The sequence below is a fragment of the Strongylocentrotus purpuratus genome, unplaced genomic scaffold, assembly GCF_000002235.5.
Source record: "Strongylocentrotus purpuratus isolate Spur 01 unplaced genomic scaffold, Spur_5.0 spur5_scaffold_16, whole genome shotgun sequence".
NCBI lineage: Eukaryota > Metazoa > Echinodermata > Echinoidea > Camarodonta > Strongylocentrotidae > Strongylocentrotus > Strongylocentrotus purpuratus.
Window position 1 is genome coordinate 3,891,594 of NW_022145601.1, and position 23,352 is coordinate 3,914,945.

General features: G+C 36.5%; 1 protein-coding gene across 1 annotated transcript in view; it reads right to left on the minus strand.

Moving 5' to 3' along the window:
• Nucleotides 1-12,419: 12,419 nt before the first annotated feature.
• The window catches only part of LOC115924812 (internalin I-like), a 30,646-nt gene continuing 19,713 nt past the window's right edge, over nt 12,420-23,352 (minus strand). Inside the window, exons 6-7 of the mRNA XM_030987663.1 lie at nt 14,402-14,767; nt 12,420-13,333 (exon numbers count right to left, since the gene is read on the minus strand). Of these exons, the coding sequence (XP_030843523.1) occupies nt 12,420-13,333; nt 14,402-14,767 (1,280 nt within the window). The remainder of the gene's footprint in view (nt 13,334-14,401; nt 14,768-23,352) is intronic.

Here is a 23,352-nt window from a genome sequence, read left to right on the forward strand (position 1 = left end):
TTTGAAATATGCAGGTTTCGTGTCTGAAATACTTGACCAAGAATGGCGACTGCAGAAACAAACGGGGGAAATGAAAAATGTCGCACTCTGAAGACAGTTTTATTTAGAACTTCCAGATTTGTCCCTTATGTTGTAAGCTCTTCATGTGAAATACGCGCGGATTTTTAAATATTTCTTGGCTAGTCAAATTTATTTTAACTTTTTTTTTTTTTTTACCAGCTTGCATTGTGTCAATGACACCAATAATTTACTTAAAAGGGCAATGTGGTATTGCTTCTTCGCCTGCGGATTTTCAAAAAATAAAGATCGAGATACTTTCCAATTTATCGCGAACTTTATAAAGGCTGAAATTAATCTTCATTATCGTTTAAAAGTGTATTAGCCTTTTATTAGTTGAATGGCACCGACAAATTGTGAGAGGGAGTAATAGTATGTTTGTAAAGCGCTTAGAGACATTTGTATTAAGCGCTATATAAAAGTTAAATATTATTATTATATTATTATTTATTTAGGCAGGTATTACGAAGGAAGAGAGAAAATAGAATCAACAAAACCAAAACCAAAAAGTGTCTTTTAAAGTTTAGCGGACATATTGGTGCTTGCAGATTTAAGTTGCTCATAAGCGGATTGGGAGAGGGTAGTGAACCTCCCGAAGTCATTGACATTAAGAACACATCCATCTCCACTCTGTTTTTATCAAGAATAGTATAATGACTCAATATATGTATACGTAAATAAAGACAAAAAATGTTGTAGGCCTATACGTCACATGCCTATAGGGGCAAATTTCTGTTTCCTTTGTGCGACCTTAATAGACAGATTCGATTTGAAAACAGTACCGCTAAAAATTATTAGAACACCTGCTAAAGTCGACACATTTGCTTTTAATTTGTTTATCAATCTTTGGTTCTCCATTTATCTCCAGTTCAAATACGGATTGAATACAAAATCCTAACGGTTGTCTTTAAAAGGTATTATATACCTCATACATAGATTGTCATTCACTGATTGGTCAAAACTATATCACATGGAGCATTTCGATCTATCAAGTATCATTACGTCAGAGGGTTTGATAGCTACTATCGAACCCCGGGATAGGACCCCTAACCCCTCCCGCGGCTTAGTTGCGCACACAAATTTTTTGAGTTGCTAGGCTACCGCAATCGCGCGGTTACGCGCAACGCGTAGGAATTCATTACTCTTGCCTTGGACTTGATGTTGGATTTTTCTTTTTTTGGTGAGTAATTCCTCTTGATCTAGTTTCCTGTTTTTTAGTGCTAGATCTAGACCTACAGCTAGACCTAATCATGAATCATTACAAAGGATGAGTTATATAAAACAAATATGGACTGCTCTGTAATCGGATGATGGTGGGAACTACCACTCCCTCGGTAGTGTTAACACAGGCCATTCTATCACCCCTCGGCTTCGCATCGGGGGTGATAGAAGGACCGGTGTGAACACCACCTTGGGAATGACAGTTCCCACCATCATCCTCATGAGCAGTCAATATTTGTATACTATGTCCCGTTTGCAGGCCAAAAAAATGAAAAGGTTAAATTCCAACGGCATTTGAAAGATAATACTAATTTAGAACTTCCCTAAAAAGAAGGGGGCTTGAAAATGTCTGTTAGTGGGAAAATAATGACTATTAGTTGTCGAATCGACTAAGGAGCTATAGAGCCAATAAGTAAAAGTCTTGATATTCAGACCATTGTACCGAATGGCTGTACGTTTTATGCTGCGCAAAGATTCAATCAGTTTAATTTTAGCCATAACAAGAAGTGAGTTATTGATGTAGACAAATGCTCATGTACCCTTTACATCTCATTTTATGTATGTTATTACCAAAGAAAAAAAACCAGTCAGTTACTCAATAGTGTCTGACAGTAAAGTCTAGCAAGTAAACGGATTTCCTTGCATAATTTGAATATTATGAGACTGTTAACGTTTCAATTTCACAGATAGGACTTACATGACATATTCACAATTGCTGCAAAGTTCTACAGAATTGGAGGTTGGCTGCAAAAGGGACATAGTATCTTTAAGGCACTCCACAACACTGCACCTGAGTACACTGCAAAAATCAGAATGTTAAAATTAACACCAAAGGTGTTCAATTTAACACTTTCTTGGTATCCAAATCGGACAACTCCTCTGGTGTTACTTAACACCATTTTCTGGAATTAGATCATTTCAATTCCACGTTTGGTGTTAATATTTGACAACTCCTACTGGTGTAGATTAACACCAATATCTGGAATCATAACACATTCAATTCCACTCTTGGTGGTAATATTTGACAACTCCTACTAGTGTAGATTAACAACAATAACTGGAATCATAACAAATTCAATTGCATATTTGGTGTTATATTCCCGTTGATCCAATGGTCCCACATTCCATATTTCCTATTATCGACCATTATCGACCAGGGTAGAAGAACCAATGTTAAACTGATAATTCATAATCGATGTTGGCAACTGTCCACCAATAGGTATATTCTAATCTCCATTGCATTATTAACTCCATCACATATATCATTTGAAGTAATTTCAAGATTAACATTTAAATGATATGGGTAGATATGCATGTTGTTTCTTATAATCAATATATCTATTGCTAAAACGTTAATGTAATTTTAACAAGATCGGACAAATTATCTATTGGTCAATAATTGCCAAAGGAAAATAAAATTCACAAAATTGATATGCATTGTCATAATTTGCTTAACAAATCATGATAAATGTATTCTTCTGTGAACACGTGTAAAGTAATTATTAAGCGCGCGTACACTTTGTGAAAACTTATTCGACCAATCAACCACCTTAAACGAAATCACGTGATGATACTTTCAACACCGAGCATAAAACAGCACTATGTTACTTAACACCAAGTAATTATTAATGCATGTTTAAATCTGACCGGCGTTAAAAATAACACCAATGGTGTCAAAAAAATTCAATACCATACTGGTGTTAAAAATTTAACCCCCCCCCCCCTATTTTTGCAGTGTACCTGAAAGATCTCCTCACCATAAAGCAATCCCATTACTCATTCCGTTCTTCTGCCTCTAACATCCTAGAAGTCCCCAGAACCAGAACCACCCATTATGGGGACCGTGCATTTGTGCATGCTGCGCCAGTCTTCTGGAACAAGCTGCCAAGTGCCATTCGAAACATTCAATGCCTGGAAACCTTTCAGAAACATGTTAAACCAGTTTTATTTACTGAGAGTTATAAATTTTTTTGAGTAAGTTATTAGAAAAGTGCGCTTCATAAATATTTGTTATTATTATTATTATTATTATCATTATTATTATTTATACAAGTTGTCACCATACAAATGTTATATTATTTTGTTGAATCATAACAGGGTATATTATTGCATTCCGTATTGCTATGTTTAGCGTCAAATTACATGAAAGTCACGGATCAGGGAATATTTGTTTTATTGTAGATTTTATGTCTTCGTTGTACCGTTCTCGAAAATAATCCTCGTCTGAATTCAGTTTCCCCCTCACGCGCGTTGCGCGGAAGCTCTTACGTTTCATTAAATCGTTAGAGAAAGAAGAAGATTCGTTGTTCCGTTCACGACTCTTAATCCTCGTCTGAATTCAGTTTTTCCCCTACCGCGCGAAGCGCGGAAGCTTTTACGTTTCATTAAATCATTAGAGAAAGAAGACGATTTGTTGTATTGTTCTCGACTCTTAATCCTTGTCTAAATTCAGTTTCCCCCCCCCCCCTCTCCTGCGCGAAGCGCGGAAGCTTTGGCGTTTCATTCAATTATAAGAGAAAGAAGAAGATTCATTGTACCGTTCTCGAAAATAATCCTCGTCTGAATTCAGATTTCCCCCTCCCGCGCGAAGCGTGGAAGTTCTTACGTTTCATTAAATCATTAGAGAAAGAAGACGATTTGTATTACAATTCTCGACTCTTAATGCTTGTCTGAATTTAGTTTTTCCCGCTCCTTCGCGAAGCGCGGAAGCTTTGACGTTTCATTAAAACTATTAGAGAACGAAGACTATTCGCTGTACCGTGCTCGACTCTTAAAGGTTAAGACCAGTATTGGAAACGCCCCAATTTAAAAAAATGAAATGGAAGCTCTTATTACCAATCATGTGAAAGAATATGTTTTGACTTATACATGATGATAACAATTTTGCCGGGAAACTGCCTACTAATTGATATATTTGGTAAATTAGTTTATCTATTGGTGTGTGAGAGATATAACGCATGTGTCGCGCACGTGTGCGTAGTCCCATATATTTCTTTCTGTGTACAGTGCTTATAACTTTATGAAGACTGGGCCAAATTTATTATCATTTTGATGATTCCAGAACCTTGCAGTACACACCATACTTATATGCTAGATGATCAACCTTTTCTGATCGATTCCACAACGTTTCTTTCACAATGCAATCGCATGACCATATTAAAACTGGTCTTTATCTTTAATCCTTATGTGAATTTCAAAAATGTTCTTTGTCTGCTCATTTTTTTCCCACGTCCTTTTTCTTTTCTCTTCTCTCTTTTTTATGCCGGCGTTTTCGGGAGACTGCCACCACCGCTCCCCCCCCCCCCCTGGCTACACGCCTGAGGTCAGATGAACATAATTGTTCGCCCCGGAAGATCAGGGGTTTAAGGCAATAAATTACGGTCAGATAATCATTCAGGGACCCGCCTTAAGGCCCTGGTAGGGTCGAGAGGGCATAGCCCCCGGAAGCTCAGGGGTTTTAGGCGTTTGATTACGGTTAGATGAGCATATTTGATACCTTATTGTGACACTGGCAGGACACTAATTGGCGTGAGGTCCAGCGGGCGGAGCCCCCAAAAGCTCGGGGGTTTTAGGCATTAAATTACCGTCAGATTAGCAACTTAGGGTCCACCTTAGGGCCCTAGGCGGGGTCCAGGGGGCAGAGCCCCGGAATTTCAGGGGTTTTAGGCATTTAATCACGGTCAGATGAGCGTATTTTGATACCTCATTATTTTGTGACAATGGCAGTTAATTATTCTTTTTTCTTGGTCTCTTTCTTTCGATTTCTCTTTAATATTATTTTCCAAAATTGTGGGGGGGGGGGGGAAGGGAGCTCGAGGCTCCTGTTTCCCGCCGTTTCGCGGGCCCTGAAATGTAGGCATTTCAAGAAGCATATTTCTTGCCTGGCTGTAAATTTAGGAATTTGTCATTTTCCAACAAACGCATACACAATTACCCTTACTAAAAAAGTGAGGTAAAATCTCGGAAAATGATGTCATGTCAGCAGTATTTGTAAACCACCGTTATGAAATTAGAAATAAACCACTTTTGAATTGTTTTTCCCCCACCCCCCCCCCCCTCCCTTACCCTATAAGCACGATAGCTCAGTTGGTAGAGCAGTGGTCTCGTAATCCGGTGACCCGGGTTCGAAACCAATTCGATGCGCTAGTGCCCTTTGGAAAGGCATTAATCCTTATTACCAGGTCCCTCGGAGAAGACCTAAAGCCGTCGGCCGCCTGGTTGATTACTTTCAAGCATTTATGCTTCTTAGCAGTCAGGTAAAATAACCAACAATTACCAATACCGACTACTCCAATTTACTTCGGAAACTTATTTTTGACTATATTCTAGTGCGTTTGGGTGATGAGGTGTACATACTCAGAGTTATTATTAACGTTGAAACGTTTACAAGGAAACACTCTTTTGACATTTGGAGTGGACTTTAAAAATTTATTATCATTATTATTATTATAAAATACAGCTTTTATTAAAATTGAAGGAGTTTAATAAAAGAAACTGGTACAAATTTGTCTATGCAATGTATTATATACACGTAATTATAACGTTATTTAAGTTCAACTGCTTATGAAAAGAACTTGGTTCATAATTTTGACGACATTTCAATATTCAGTATATGGTTTGTAGGATGTAAATGTATACGTTTAGATATATTTTTAAAGTTGAAGTAGAAAGATAGTTTGTTCAGAGATTTAGCGAAATTGTAGTGTATATTGTCTATGAAATGTAAATATTTTGCGATACTGATCTGATGCATTTTCTGCCCTAGCTTACTGATTATTGCAAAGTACCATATCATGGTCAACTGGCCAACGGTGCGTAACACAATATATAATTGCCACTTCGCAGACAGATCGAGAACGCGATGCGATATTTACCAATAGCGCAGCTAGGTAGCAGCGAGTTACAGGACCATACTGCGACAGCTGACCTGATATGGAGCTAGAGGTGATTTTGCAATAGTGCTTCTAGTACAGTATTGCTTTAATGATAAAATGGTAAAAAAGAAAGTTTGCCCTTCTGTGTATGAACTAAACCAATTTCGTAAAGTTCAACTGTTCAGAAATAATTAGTTGAACTGGATTGACTTTTTAATTAGAAAGAGAGCTGATTTAGAGTTCATTTAATTGTTAGTGGATTTAAAATTAGAGACTTGTTTGTACCTGAGCTTTTAGAATATCCTTTCCTTTCGAAAATCAATGATAAACGTTTATTTTCTGTTTGATATAAACGTAATCTGGTAATGTTGACTAATTTTCATTTTTGTTTTGTTTTATTCTTATGTTGTGATAATATCTATAATAAAGTTTAAAAAATTGCAATGCTATCATCAGTATAGAAATAAATATCGAGGTACCACATGGCCATGTATACACAAATTGCGTAAAGGGACATTTGTACTCTGAATATTTAAAAAGAAAATGTCATGGCATACATTCAAGAGAACAATCATACCCTGACGGGAGAGAAGGATTGAGAATATTATTTCATGATATGTGTTATTGGATGTTATAAAATTGGTTCAAGAATGTAGTCAATGAAAGCGTCGAAATGGATCAAGCGTGCGTGCATTAATGTTTACCATATGCACGGAGAGTACACTAGTGGTGATAACAACTGTCAATTTCACGACTTTATACTCATATGGTAGACCCATCTTATAAAACAAATAATACATGTCTTTAGCTCGTGCATTCGTGATATACATTGCATTTGGTTAGATTACAATGAGACGGACAATGTAACTAATGCACTCGCAAGCATGTACTATTTGTATAAGAAAGAGTGATGGACAGCAATTCATGGTCAGCGTATAATTTGTCACACATCATCAAATGCATACGACGGATTATTATCCACTCTCTTCAAACGTGTATATCAAGTTTGAGAAATACATATTTAATGTGAATCGCTGCACTTTCAGAAACACACAAGGCACACAAATACGTATCTTCGCCCACACATACACATTGACATTTACACGCACTAAAACTCATACAAATGCGCGTGCACAATCACCAAAAACCACACGCACACGCCCACTCACGCGCACACAAACACCTTCACCAACGTCTAAAGAACATCCGCGCACACACCCAAACACAAGTACTCAACAAAATCCATAGAAACTTTCGCATTTTGGTACGCACCAACACCAGAACCCATACGAGAAATGAATGATTAGTATTTAGATAAGTGTAATTCATTGAAATCGTGAGAGCACAATATTCATCCGTAATCATCTATTCTTCCAGTCAGTTGATATTACAGCACAACCTGTTATTACTATGGAAACGGACGTTTTTTCAATATTTTGTATTTTAGTTAATTGATGATATCGACCATACAAATCTCTCTGATAACGAGTCTGTAAACATTATGAATTTTGTCTTTGTCCTTTTACCTGCTACCTTTAATGATATCATTTAAATAGTTTTTAGACCCACTTCTTGAAATGTATTCATACGCACACGCACCACTCTTACAGAATATTTTTAATGGTGATTCTATTCATCATGAAATATGATATTTCACATTGCTTCAGCTATTTTAAAGATATAGGTGAGTACTATAGTCATACAGTTACATTGCAAAAAAATTATGTTTGACATAAGACTGTGTCCTGTGTAAGTTTTGGAATAATCAAAGTGAAAACAAGTGACTACATTTAAATGACCGTCGAACACACTCCACAAAGAAATAGGTATATGGAAAATACAGCTATTTCTAGTTCTATTTCGAATGATGGAGCAATTTCAGAGCAATCATTTTTATGAGATATATTACTATAATATTCCTCCAAACCGACATACATAGAACGAGAGAGACAATAAATAATTTCTTTCCTTTACCAGAAATCAATCTTCTCTTTAAATCCCGTCTGCACTAGTTTGGCCAGGAGGGATTAAACCATCCAGCATGGTCACTGACAGGTGGTTATTTCATCAAATCAGCTCTCAATTAAAATAAGAAAAGGGAGATCATCATGATTGGGGACCAGCGGTCACCAATTGGGCATTATTTGCTATATAGAAGGCGCAAGTAGCTACAAGTAGTGCAGTCCCGCTTTAACGAGATTTGGATACAGACCATTTTCCCTCATACACTGTTGCTCATAACGGTGGAATATTTTTTTTTATCCCAATTTATGGAATTATTTAAAAAATAATTTAAAAATACTAGATCTAGATAATAGTATACAGTCTCAGATTTTATTGAAAAATAATTTGCCAATATGTGTTTTGCGTGACTGCTAAAGCATGTATATTATGCTACTATGTTTATCAACTAGGGGACCTATGCCCTTAAGTCATAAAGGACAGTAATGAGGATTAATGCCTCACAAAAGGGCTCTGATATAGCACATCGACACGGTGTTGATCCTGGGGCCTCACAGTTACGAGGCCATTGCTTTGTCACTGAACCGTGACTGTACGCAGCGGGGGCTATGGTAGGGGGCAGTTTCCATAAATTAAAAAAAAAACAGAAAATGCAATAAATTTTCAATAATTTATTGCATTCTATCCCGGTCCCCAACATAGAAAAATCCTCTGGACGGCCATGCATTATGGCTCAAGGCATGGGCACACAGAAGATTTTTTTATTTTGGGGACCGGGGTAGAATGCAATAAATTATTGAAAATTTATTGCATTTTCTGTTTTTTTTTTAATTTATGGAAACTGCCCCCTACCATAGCCCCCGCTGCGTACAGTCATGGTTCAGTGACAAAGCAATGGCCTCGTAACTGTGAGGCCCCAGGATCAACACCGTGTCGATGTGCTATATTAGTGCCCTTTTGTGAGGCATTAATCCTCATTACCGTCATTTATGACTTAAGGGCATAGGTCCCCTAGTTAATAAACATAGTACCATAATATACATGCTTTAGCAGTCACGCAAAACACATATTGGCAAATTATTATTCAATAAAATCTGAGACTGTATACTATTATCTAGATCTAGTATTTTTAAATTATTTTTAAAATAATTCCATGAATTGGGATAAAAAAAAATATTCCACCGTTATGAGCAACAGTGTAGAAGCTTTTCAAAAAATAAAAAAACATGCAATAACACTTTAATATCTTGGTATCTATTTCATCCTTTATATAGTGAGTCAAGCAATCAGAAAACCAGAAAATCCTGTATCCTACAATTTATGAAAGACAATACCATCAACACCTTACTAAGTCATATGGTATATCTCTATAAAAACAAGATATTTGTAATAATTATTTTTTTAATTTACTACGCTATAATATATTCAACGACGATGTTGACACTAGCATAAGTATATATAAAAACAAAACTACAACCGCTATGTAACATTTTCTTCATATGAACATGTTATATTTTCAAAACTTATATCACCTTTATTACTAGACATATTATATATGATAAAGCACACAAAATATTTTAAAGTAATGAAGCTATGAAATAACTTAATTAGGCCTATATCAAATGAAACAACATTAAATATCAATCAGCTCCAATTATATCATCATCATAATAGGGTAGGTGTTGGAAATTAGAGACCCTTAAAGAGAAGGTTGAGTTCTGGGAAGAGGTGAAAAATAATTTGTGAGCATTACTCATTCTTATTATGCAAGTGTGGAAGAACATCAGATAAGACATGTTCCCTGAAAAGCATGGCTCTTCAAATGCCTTCATATTCTAAATATGCATGTATCATCGTAAAAATCGGGGGGCCGGCTTTTTACGCCACGTGTTCGTGTAGTCCCATATACATCTTTCTGTGTACAGTGTTTGTAACTTTACCAAGACTTGGCCAAATTTCTTATCATTTTGATGATTCAAGAACCTTGCAATACACACAAATTCTTATATGTTAGATGATCAACCTTTTCTGGTCGGTTCCACACCGTTTCTTTCGCAATGCAATCGCATGACCAGAGCTCAATTTCATCTTTAAGCACATTTGCATAAATTACATAAACATGAAAAATGTTACACATACAGAAAGATTTGTATTCTCTTCAGTAACGTCTTCTTTTTATTTGGCAACAAAATTGTGGTCATCATGTAACTGATTAATAAGATATCAATGATTAATGACGCCGTCACCAAAAGTCTCTCATTACCTACATGTGTAGGTATTAAGGGATAGTTACAAATCAAGACATTTTAAATATATTTTGAATGAAAATGGAATTGTTATAATTAGTTCAAACACTTTTTGAAAGAGATACATGCAGCAAATGAACTTACTGTAATTTTAAAACAATTAAAAAATATATTTCTGTAGTTTTTTGTTTACAGTAATAAAGGTGCTTTAAATTATGTTTAAATACTTTCAGAATAATGTTCTGGCAATGTGACTTTTACATTGAACAAACTTACAGCATAGAAGCAACTTCTTAAAATGAAATGCATTCAAATTAGAATGGTGACACGAACAACCAAATATGTTTCAACATGAAATGAACAACTGGTGGAAAGTAGGTCCCCATCTTGGACCTGATGTCCACGATTGCCTACACACGTTTCTGATCAGATACCATTCATAATGTGTATTGCAACACCCAATCACAACACACCATGGCCATAAGTTTTCTGTGATGGTTGGCACACTTCATAAACTTCCTTTTAAAACTAATTTTAAGAGCCCCCCTAAATTTCTGCATACACCACAACATTCAGTGAAATTGTGTTTTTATATAAGATCAACATTGCTCATCTTGGTCAATTTTGCCAATTTTCTCGGAGAAAGAACGCATTGTAGTCTTCGAAATGAATTGGATATATGCAGTAGTATAAGTGTTAACGGCCACATATGGCGCTATAGCAATATTGGAGCCAACACAGACAGACAGTGATGGGTTCAAGCTTGGTGGTCTCCCATTCACTACGGTCTCCAATTCACTACACCTACCCTACATAATATATGCATTTAAAATCCAATTACATTTTTTTCTTTGTATTGGTTTTTTGTATTTAAGATTATTTCAAATTGCCGTGCATGGATAAACGAACGATGCTTGATGAATAAAAAAAAGTAGCGAAGACGCAACATCTATATGGATTACAACCGTATCAATAACCTTGGTGCGAGTCAACAACAATTCAACTGCAGTTCGGTTCGGATTTAAGAAAAAAGAGATAAATAATCAGCCTAGTATAGTTCAGAAGGAGACCAATTTTATTACCTGAAATTATTTACAAAAAACGTAATAGGTCCATGGCTTTGGCAATTAATAAAATAAGTTGTGAACTTTCTCTTTCTTCTCATGTTGGAAAGGCATACACTAGAAGAAACAATCCATGAAAAGGATTACTCATAAAATACCCTCATATCTCAAATAATTATGATAAGAAATGGAATAAAAATTGTGAGCAAACTTTCTTGAGACATGTATATAGGTCTCTATATTCATTTCAGTGTGCAGTACATGTGACTTCAATTTCTTTCAATTTATTTAGCTAAATCTTAAAACAGTTTACATCAATTCTTACTGTACTACTTAATCAATCTTTCCCAATAAGTGCCACAAGTTTTCTTTCACAATTAATTTAGATGAAGAGTACTCAATAACATTTATAAACATTAACGACATTAAAAAAAAAGCTAAAAGGCTACATCAATGTACATGTTATTATTTACATTGATTTACATTTGCCACACTCAACCCAGGTGATGTAAATGGGTACCTGGCAGGAATTAATTCCTTAAAACTGCTGGAGCACTGTATACGGCAGCAAGGCTAACGCCGGGGTAGTAATAAATGCGCCTCGAAATAGAATTTCTAGATAGACGGCGCTATAGAAATGCCTATTATTATAACAATTATTATTTCCATTTTCCCCACCACTAAACTACATATTTTCTACTGAAAAATTCATTGTCAAGAACAACATTTGTTAAAAAGTATGCATCAAGTTTGAATATGTTAGTAAACCATTTTTTTCACGAGAGGCTGCAGCAGCTAGATCAAGAACTGAGTTTTTGTATTTGTATCTTGAAAATTATTTTCACATGCACCCTTTCCCTACGACATACTCTACCTTGAAGGTTAAAGATAGCACACGATACCGAGATACAAGAAGACTTTAACATTTTCAATGAGGCTTGTTTCTTGAATTCCATTAACCGTCATATTTGTATCACTGGTAGGTTTTAGAAGGATCAACCTTGCACGAATCGCGGCCCAGGGAATCTCGAAATAAACAGCACCCCTGCAAGGATTTGAATACTTTTCTTTAACTCTAGTTTCTTTACCCCATTGCTTACAATATCTGGCGCTACTTCACCAGAAATATCATTTTCGTTGCTGACGTTCCTGATCAGCGGACATAGCTCCTCATCCGTCAGTGTGGCAAGGGTCCTTCCTCGAAGATGTATTGGTGTCCAACAGGTCAACGTGTTTTCGTTGGATCGCATGTACCATCTGTACAATGGACGCAGGGAACAGTCACAGCGCCAAGGATTGGGATCGAAAGAGATGGAACGAGAGACTTCTGGCAGGGTCAGGGGTGAGATATTGACAAGGTCATTGTTACCGAGCAGGAGTTCAAAGTGGCCCATCTTCACAAGTGCTTCATGGCCGATGACCTGAAGGTGATTGTCCTCGAGGTTTACCAAGACAAGGTGCACGTTGAATCTCAGTGCATGCATTTGTATGCTTGTAATGGCATTACCCTTGAGATTTAAATACGAGATTCTTGGTGTCAACTTGAAAGAATCTCGCTCCAGTAGGTTGATGTTATTAAATGACAGATCTAGTTCCGCAACATGCATCGCTTTAATTAATGGAATGGTGATAAAGGAGTTGTATCGTAGGAATAGTTCCCTGTCAATTGCCAACGTGAGATTAAGTGGTTCGTTGCTGGCATCACGTCGATGGAAGAGGGTCACATTATCCATGTACAGCGAATGAAACATGTTCCTACTTTGGGAGAGCAATTGTTCAAAGGGCATGTAATGAATCAGTGTGTGCGATATTGCCAGTGATACAAGTTGAGGGAGATTCAGGAATACGCTCATCTCAACTACACTGATAGGATTATCAGACAAGGAGAGGGTCGTGAGCTGATCACAACCTTCGAATATGAACGAGGGTAGGTATGAAATCAAATTCGAATCGAGATATAAGTTCTTTATCCTACACGCCAAGTGGTCAGTAGTAGCGTTTGCCACGGAATGTTGCGCAGAAGGGACAATTTTCGTTAAGTTTTTGATTCTATTTTTTCGGGCATAAAGAAATCGAACGGTGGATGTATACGGTAAAACTAAAACTGGCAACAAATTTCCATCAAATACACATGTTATTGCTGTGTTCGAATTAAACTCGCGAGTATTCACGTTGGATATCTGGTTGTAACTCGTATCCACAATAGATAATCTTGGTAAATTATTCAACATGTCAAACTTTGACAAATTGTTGTTGTGCAGCAGGACCTCGGTAAGAGCCAGACTGCCGTTCAATGTAATGTTAGTCAGCCCATTACTAGAAAGATCAATTGAAGTTAAGAATTTGAACTCCAGATCATTAAGAAAAACTTCTTGTATTTTATTATTTCTCAATTCGAGAATTATCAAATTTAAAAATTGCGATAAAGCTGGCAATATAATTAATCTGTTATTATTCATCTTAAGTATTCTTAAATTATTACACCCCAGGAAAGCAGTTGGACTAACGTAAGCAATGTAGTTATCGGAAAGTGAAACAGTTTGCAAGTCAGTAATATTCCGGAATCGTTCCACCTCAGATATCTTATTATGTTGAAGATATACAGTAACCAACTGCAGTTGTTGAAATAATGTGGGGTTGTGTCGGTTGAATGCCAACACATCGTTCTCATTCATTTCAAGGGTTCTTATATTTGGAAAAGATTTGAGAAAATTAAGATCACTGAGTTTATTCCCATTCAGTCTTAAAGCGAAGACAGAATCGATGACAGCATAGTTTAGACCCACCCCATCCGGACGCGCTGTTTCTAGTACGGAAATATTTGTAATATCATTGTACGCAACGTTAAGATATACGAGGCTTGGGAATATTGTCTTGTTAACTTCTAGTGTACCATGAATATCGCAATGGGAAAGCATTACGTATTTAAGTCCGTCCATTATAGGCATGTGGGATACGTCTTGTAAGGAATTGTTACTCAAGTCAAGGATCTCTAATGCGTCAGTGTCACCAAACCCAACAAGTGACTCAATGCGATTTCTACCTATCTTGAGCACTGTGAGGCTTTTGCCAAGCCTGATCTTCGGAAGAGAGCTGGGTGGGTTGTTGTCAAGTGACAGAGATTTGAGCTTTTGTGGTATAACATGGGCAGCTCTTTGGATGAGGTTGTTTTGCAGATCTAGAAGCTCAAGGCGGGGGAGACCACTTAGATCTGGTAGAGACCTGATGAAGTTGTTTCTCATGGTGATCGTACGCACAGTATACGCTGTCTGGGATTCTGGTATGTCAAAAACCCTGATCCCGCATGAATCGGCAGATAGATCCGTGATGACAACACGACTGTCTACAAAAGATCTTATGAAATTGAGGGATAGGTCAAGGGAATCGAAACCCACAAAGGGAGAATCCTTGATAACCAATGACTGGATTAAATTTGATGCCGCGATCAAGGAGATCTTCGGGAGAAGGCTCATAAAACTCAGGTCAGTCAGAAGGTTGTTAGACAGGTACAACATGGTAAGAGCCGACATGTGCTGAAATGCATGTGGTTCAATAATAGATATGGCGTTGCGGTTTAGGTTCAATCTTTGTAGGCTGGTCAGGTTTGGAAAGGATTCCGTCTGGATCATACGAATGTTATTTCTAGATAGATCGATTCCCCTAATTTCAAGAGATATGTTGGCAGTCGGAACCTCGGTACGTAGTTGATTGTGACAGTTGACATAGGCAGATGAACATTTACATGATGTTGGACACTGCTCTCCTTCCGGTTCCACAAACGAGAATAACAGCATAAACACAAATACACACATGTAATTGCTAGTGTTACACTGAACTCGCTTTACTTCAGCACAGAATGCAGGGTTGGCCATTTTAAAATATGAAGGTTTCGTGTCTGAAATACTTGACCAAGAATGGCGACTGCAGAAACAAACGGGGGAAATGATAAATGTAGTACTCTGAAGACAGTTTTATCTAGAACTTCCAGATTTGTCCCTTATCTTTTATGCCTTCCTCGCGAAGTACCAACGGAATTTCATTTTCTTTTCTTTCTAGACAAATGATAAACATTTAAAACAATTTGTTTAACAGCTTGCATTGTGTCAGTGACACCAATAACTGACTTTAAAGAGTTTTATAGTTATTACTTCTTTGCCTGCGGATTTTTGAAAGATGAAGATAGATATATTTGCCAATTTTTAATGGACTTTATAAAGGCATAAATCAATTTTCATTATCGTTTAAAAGTGTACTAGCCTTTTATTAGTTGAATGACACCGATACATTGGGAGGGATGTTTTCATTAAGGCAGGTATTACGAAAAAAAAGAGAGAAAACAGAATCAACAAAACCAAAACCAAAAAGTGTCTTTAAAGTCTTTGGCGGACATATTGGTAAATGCAGATTTAAGTTGCTCATAATAAGATCGGAAGAGGGTATTGAACCTCCCGAAGTCATTGACATTAAGAACACATCCATCTCCACTCAGGTTTTGTCAAGTGTAGAACCTATCTATAAACGCCTACAGAGGCAAACTGTCTGTTTCCTTTGTAAGACCTTTATAGAAAGGTTTTATTATAAAAACAGAAATAATAATAATAATAATAATGGGTTCTTGTATGGTATGGTATGGTATTTATTTCATTCTTCATAAAAAACATATACAATACATACAGAGTATTAAAAAAAAAGAGAAATATATAAATACATGTAGAAGGGTAACATTACAGATAATATGAATACAATAAAAATAACAAGGAAACTACTTAAGAAAGAAAATTTATGTCGAATGAGGGGTCAACAAAAAAGAGCATTTAGCCTTGTTAAACGTTGACCCCTTAACAAGTACGTAATTAACATAACATTAAGAAGAAAAAGAAAGCAGGTAGAAACAGTAAAACGGAAAAGGAAAACATTATACAAAAAAAATAACATATATATATATATACTATGATATTCAGGTTGTTGAGTACAAATTTGATAAAAACAATCGGAAGGAACGTTTAAAAACTATTTAGGGAAGGTTGATTCTTTAGATGGTTTGGAACCGTGCTCCATAGATGAGGACCTTTATAAAAACTTTGAAATATTAGTTCTAACTTTTGGCAGATGGTATTCAACAGCATTACGTGTATTATAATTATGTATGTTACTATTTAAAATAAATTTTGATGTAATTGGAGATGGTAATAAGCCTCTAGAACACATAAACATAAGTATTGCAATATTCAATCTATTAATGTCATAAACATTTAGGAGATTTAACTGGGAAAAGATTGGCAAAGTATGAGCATGATATGGTGAATTAGAAATTATTCTTATGGCTTTTTTCTGCAAAACAAATAGTTTAGTAATAAAATAATCATGATTGTTTGACCAAGCAATATTACAATAATTGACATGGGAGAAAATCAATGCATAATATAACATAACTAAAATATGTCTTGGAAAATGTCTCAAACGGTAAATAGCGCTCATGTCAGTCAGATTTGACCCTCCTGGCGCTCCCGATTATTACCCTGACTTTAGCACGGATGCCATATGGCGCTTTAGCATTTCAAGGAATAAATTCCTACCAGGTACCCATTTACCAATCGATATTATTGGAATAGCTGCCAAAATCATTTTATTTGGTTTTAATTTGTTTATCAATCTTTGGTTCTCCATTTCTGCAATATGTCGACATACCAATGTTATATTTTTTAATCATGACAGGGTATATGATTTTATTCCTTATTCATATCTTTTAAATAGCGTCAAATTACATGAAATTACATGATTTTTTTTGTTATTGTAGGTGTTATGTAGTAGTATTTACACCGCTCGTAGGGAGGACAAATTGGTATCTCAGTTGTATGGTATGCATTTTTCAATCACTTTTGAACATTTCTGCAGTTCATTACAATCTGAAACATTGAGGATTCGTTTTAGTTGTAGCCATTGTTTACGCTAGTTGCACAGCGCCCTCTTCAGGTTCCTGCGTACATACAATCCTCGGTTTATGTGTACAATATATTTTGTTCCCCTGGTGCCTTACTACAATACGTCTACACAGAGCGGCAATATCTATTTATATTATAATTGCAATTTATAAGTCTTTGCATCGTGCATTTGTGTGCTTTTTCATGTAAAGAAACTTGGATGTAAATAGCAGACCTTCTGTTTACAGTTATTTAGTCAATGTTTTTCTTTTCTTTTCCCGGCATCCATGAGACTCACTTCACACTTTATCGTATAATATTCAACGTTTGTTCGATGTTGTCTTTGCCGAATACTACTACTACTACTACTACTACTACTACTACTACTACTACTACTACTACTACTCATACTACTACTACTACTAACAATAATAATAATTTTAACAATTTCGTGTCATCGTTCTAGGGCGATGGGGATGGCCCGTTTGTCTATTTGAATTTGACAGCGTAGCTAACAAGGAATATCTTTTCTCCGTTTACTCGGTACAAATCTAAGTTATATTGAATAAGTCGATTTCATATCCTAAATTTTGTTGCCTTCAATAGCATGAAGGTGATTAAAGGTACTATGTCCCATTTACAGGCCAAAATAAATGACAAGGTTTAATTCCAACGGTATTTGAAAGAACCGAAACGAAAGGGCTTGAAAATGGCTTTTTGTGGGAAAATAACGACCATTAGTTGTCGAATCGACTTAAGTGATTGCAATCACCTAAGTAATAGTCTGATTTTCAGACCCTTTTACTGGATGGTCGCACATTGAGTGCTGCATAAAGATTCAATAAGTTTAACTTTAACCATATACACGTACTGAGTTATTGATGTAGACAAATGCTCATGTAACTGTTACAGCTCAGTTTATGTATGCTATTACCCGCAAAGAAGAAAGATGTCAGTCAGTCATCCAATAGTGTCTGGCAGTGAAGTCTAAAAGGTAAACGGGTTTCCTTCTGTAGTCTGAATACTAGGACACTGCTAATGTTTACATTTTACAGATAGGACTTACATGACATATTCAGAACTCCCGGCTACAAAGTTTTACATAATTTGATGTAGGCTGCAAAAGGGACATGGTACATTTAAGGTACCCATGATTTACGGGGCAAATATGTATAACAGTTGAATATAGGTGCGATTTGAAAGGCACAGTAAATGTGTGTGTGTGTGCGCGCGTACGTGGGGTGGTGTGTGTGTTTGTGTGTATATTGGGGTTTTACAGACGTGTATCAATCAGATATGATTATTTACGTCTGGGGACCGATCTTTAAACGTCACCATCCGAAAGACGTGATTCAGTTTTGAACCTGCGTCCTCGCCTGAATCACTTTGTAACTTTCAATTTGTAACTTCCACTGTTAGCTGGATTACAGGCACACGCCACAACGCCTTGTCACAACTACTAGTAGTTTAGATGCCACCCGCTTTGTGATAATATTAAGCACCATTAGGTAATTTAATTTTAACATTTCCAACGCCTTGATAAAATGACGGATTATGAATTGTTATAATGGATATTTTATAGTGATTGATCGGACAAATATCACCTTTTTTTTTTTAATGATCCCCGCTTCCTTTAAAATTCGACAGTTTTCATATTTTCATTTACCGAGTAAAGACACGTTACATGTACTACATTTAACTTAAAACGTGTTTGCAATAAAGCCTGCTGGATACATCATGTCAGCTAAAATGATTGGCACTTTCATAATCATTATGGCTTTGATCGACCAACTTTAATTAAATCTACCAAAATGCAATTGATGATCCGTAATGGCTTTGGCTCAAAACATCAATCACAGGTAGATGATTACTGGTACATCGAGTGGCCTTGCGCTCCATTGCGACTTGCAGACGACCGAGTTTCTCTTACATTGACTCTCCGTGAAAACGAGTCATTTAAGGAGCAGTGATTGTGAGCCAAAGACTAAAGCATTCTATGCCCATTTGTTGGTTCAGTCGAACGAGCATTTCGATTATTAAGAGCTTAAAAGGACCATCATTTACCTGCTCCAACAATTCCTCTTGCTCAACACAGTTCATCCCGTTTGACGACCATGGCTAGTAATCTTTCTGAAGACGTTCCATCAGATCTTGCCCCAACACAATCATATTGGATTGCATATTCTCCTCTGTTGATTGCGTGGTCTCAAGGCGCACTTATAGCACAGGCACCGCTTTGTGTGCTGGGGAATCTATTCACCCTTTGCGTTTTAAAACGTGTGAAAGAAGACTTTGATGATATAACCAAGGTTTTGCTCTATGCCTTGACCTCTACCTACCTTCTCCTCGGTTCATGTACGTCTCTTGTTTTACCTCTCCAGAATTTTCTACCAAGAACGGCCGTGCAGTTTGTCATTTGCAAGTTTACCGGTTCCGTTATGTATCCATGTTCATTTGAAGCCATCATTCTAACAGCGTGCCTGAACCTCAATCGATACCTGATGATTGTGATACCATTAAGGTATCAGACCTTCATGACGATCAGGAGAGCTAAATTGATTGTCACCGTATGCACGCTCGTAGTTCTAATCTCATCCCTTACATTTTTTCCGTTTCCCGGAACAGCGAGTGGAAAAATGTATGATATTCTGTGCACCTATGGTGTCCCCCAGGGCGGTTCCGGTACAGTAGTTTTCAATGCTTTCCTCCTTCTCTACTGTTCTGTAGCAACTATAGTGACATTGTTCACAAGTATCCACACCATAATCATCACAAGGAGGCAGCTTAGAAAGATAGCTATAGGTCTACGGCATGTACCAGATGTCACGCCTCGCCAAGAGAGAAACGAACCCCCGCGAGGACGTTTTCGCGCCAGGCGTTCCTTCATCACGCTCTTGTTGTTGAACTGTGTGGTCTTTATAGGTTGGTGTCCCATGTTTATCATCGTCATAGTGATCTTGAGCGAAATAAAGACCAGCACTACGTTCTTTAGTATTAACATGATCATTTCCTGTAGTGTGACATGGTGGCACTGCATCGTGTATATCGTCACTAGTAAGGGCTACCGTAGAGCGGCTACTGAGTTTTTCAAACAAATGAAGTCTCAATTCAGATGCCGTTGATCATCTAGGAAAAGCCGTTTTTACGCGGTCTGATTATAAGTGAACGAAAACTGTCGCTGTTGGTGATGAAGTGTACATACTCAGAGTTCTTATTAACGTTGAACTGTTAAACAAGGAAACACTATTTTGACATTTTATTACATCTGGTAAATATGTGGGCTATAAAATACAGCTTTTAAGTTGAAAGAGTTTAATAGAAGAAACTTGTAAAAATGTGTCTACGTAATGTATATATACACATAATTATAACGTTCTTTAAGTTCGACTGCTTATGAAAAGAACTTGGTTCATAATTTTGACGACATTTTAATATTCAGTATATGGTTTGTGGGATGTTTAGGTATATTTTTGAAGTTGAAGTAGAAAGACAGTTTGTTCAGAGATTTAGCGAAATCATAGTGTATATTGTCTATGAAATGTAAATAATTCGCGATACTGATCTGATGCACTTCCTGCCCTAGCTTACTGATTATTGCAAAGCGCCATCTCATGGTCAACTGGCCAACGGTGCGTAACACATACATAATTGCCATTTCGCAGACAGATCGAGAACGCGATGCGATATTTACCAATAGCGCAGCTAGGTAGCAGCGAGTTACAGGACCATACTGCGACAGGTGACCCGATATGGAGCTAGAGGTGATTTTGCAATAGTGCTTCTAGTACAGTATTGCTTTAATGATAAAATGGTCAAAAAGAAAGTTTGCCCTTCTGTGTATGTACTAAACCAATTTCGTTAAGTTCAACTGTTCAGAAATAATTAGTTGAACTGGATTGACTTTTTAATTAGAAAGAGAGTTGATTTAGAGTTCATTTAATTGTTAGTTTAATTTAAAATTAAAGACTTGTTTGTACCTGAGCTTTTAGAATATTCTTTCATTTCGAAAATCAATGATAAACGTTTATTTTCTGTTTGAAATAAACGTATTCTTGTAATGTTGACTGATTTTCATTTTGTTTTGTTTTATTCTTATGTTGTGATAATATCTATAATAAAGTTTCTATAAAAATGGCAATGCTATCATCAGTATAGAAATAAATATCGAGGTACCACATGGCCATATATACACAAATTGCGTAAAGGGACATCTGTACTCTGAATATTTAAAAAGAAAATGTCATGGCATACATTCAAGAGAACAATCATACCCTGACGGGAGAGAAGGATTGAGAATAATTTTTCATGATATGTTTTATTGGATGTTATAAAATTGGTTCAAGAATGTAGTCAATGAAAGCGTCGAAATGGATCAAGCGTGCGTGCATTAATGTTTACCATATGCACGGAGAGTACACTAGTGGTGATAACAACTGTCAATTTCACGACTTTATACTCATATTGTAAACCCATCTTATAAAAACAAATAATACATGTCTTTAGCTCGTGCATTCGTGATATACATTGCATTTGGTTAGATTACAATAAGACGGACAATGTAACTAATACACTCGCAAGCATGTACTATTTGTATAAGAAAGAGTGATGGACAGCGATTCATGGTCAGCGTATAATTTGTCACACATCATCAAATGCATACAACGGATTATTATCCACTCTCTTCAAACGTGTACATCAAGTTAGAGAAATACCTATTTAATGTGAATCGCTGCACTTTCAGAAACACACAAGGCACACAAACACGTATCTTCGCCCACTCATACACATCATCATTTACACGCACTAAAACTCATACAAATGCGCGTGCACAATCACCAACAACCACACGCACACGCCCACTCACGCGCACACAAACACCTTCACCAACGTCTAAAAAACATCCGTGCACACGCCCAAACACAAGTACTCAACAAAATCCACAGAAACTTTCTCATTTTGGTACGCATCAACACCAGAACCCATACGAGAAATGAATGATTAGTATTTAGATAAGTGTAATTCATTGAAATCGTGAGAGCACAATATTCATCCGTAATCATCTATTCTTCCAGTCAGTTGATATTACAGCACAACCTGTTATTACTATGGAAACGGACGTTTTTTCAATATTTTGTATTTTAGTTAATTGATGATATCGACCATACAAATCTCTCTGATAACGAGTCTGTAAACATTATGAATTTTGTCTTTGTCCTTTTACCTGCTACCTTTAATGATATCATTTAAATAGTTTTTAGACCCACTCCTTGAAATGTATTCATACGCACACGCACCACTCTTACAGAATATTTTTAATGGTGATTTTATTCATCATGAAATATGATATTTCACATGGCTTCAGCTATTTTAAAGATATAGGTGAGTACTATAGTCATACAGTTACATTGCAAAAAAATTATGTTTGACATAAGACTGTGTCCTGTGTAAGTTTTGGAATAATCAAAGTGAAAACAAGTGACTACATTTAAATGACCGTCGAACACACTCCACAAAGAAATAGGTATATGGAACTAGTTGGTCCAAAAATACAGCTATTTCTAGTTCTATTTCGAATGATGGAGCATTTTCAGAGCAATCATTTTTATGAGATATATTACTATAATATTCCTCCAAACCGACATACATAGAACGAGAGAGACAATAAATTATTTCTTTCCTTTACCAGAAATCAATCTTCTCTTTAAAGCCCGTCTGCACTAGTTTGACCAGGAGGGATTAAACCATCCAGCATGGTCACTGACAGGTGGTTATTTCATCAAATCAGCTCTCAATTAAAATAAGAAAAGGGAGATCATCATGATTGGGGACCAGCGGTCACCAATTGGGCATTATTTGCTATATGGAAGGCGCAAGTAGCTACAAGTAGTGCAGTCCCGCTTTAACGAGATTTGGATACAGACCATTTTCCCTCATAGAAGCTTTTCAAAAAATAAAAAAACATGCAATAACACTTTAATATCTCGGTATATATTTCATCCTTTATATA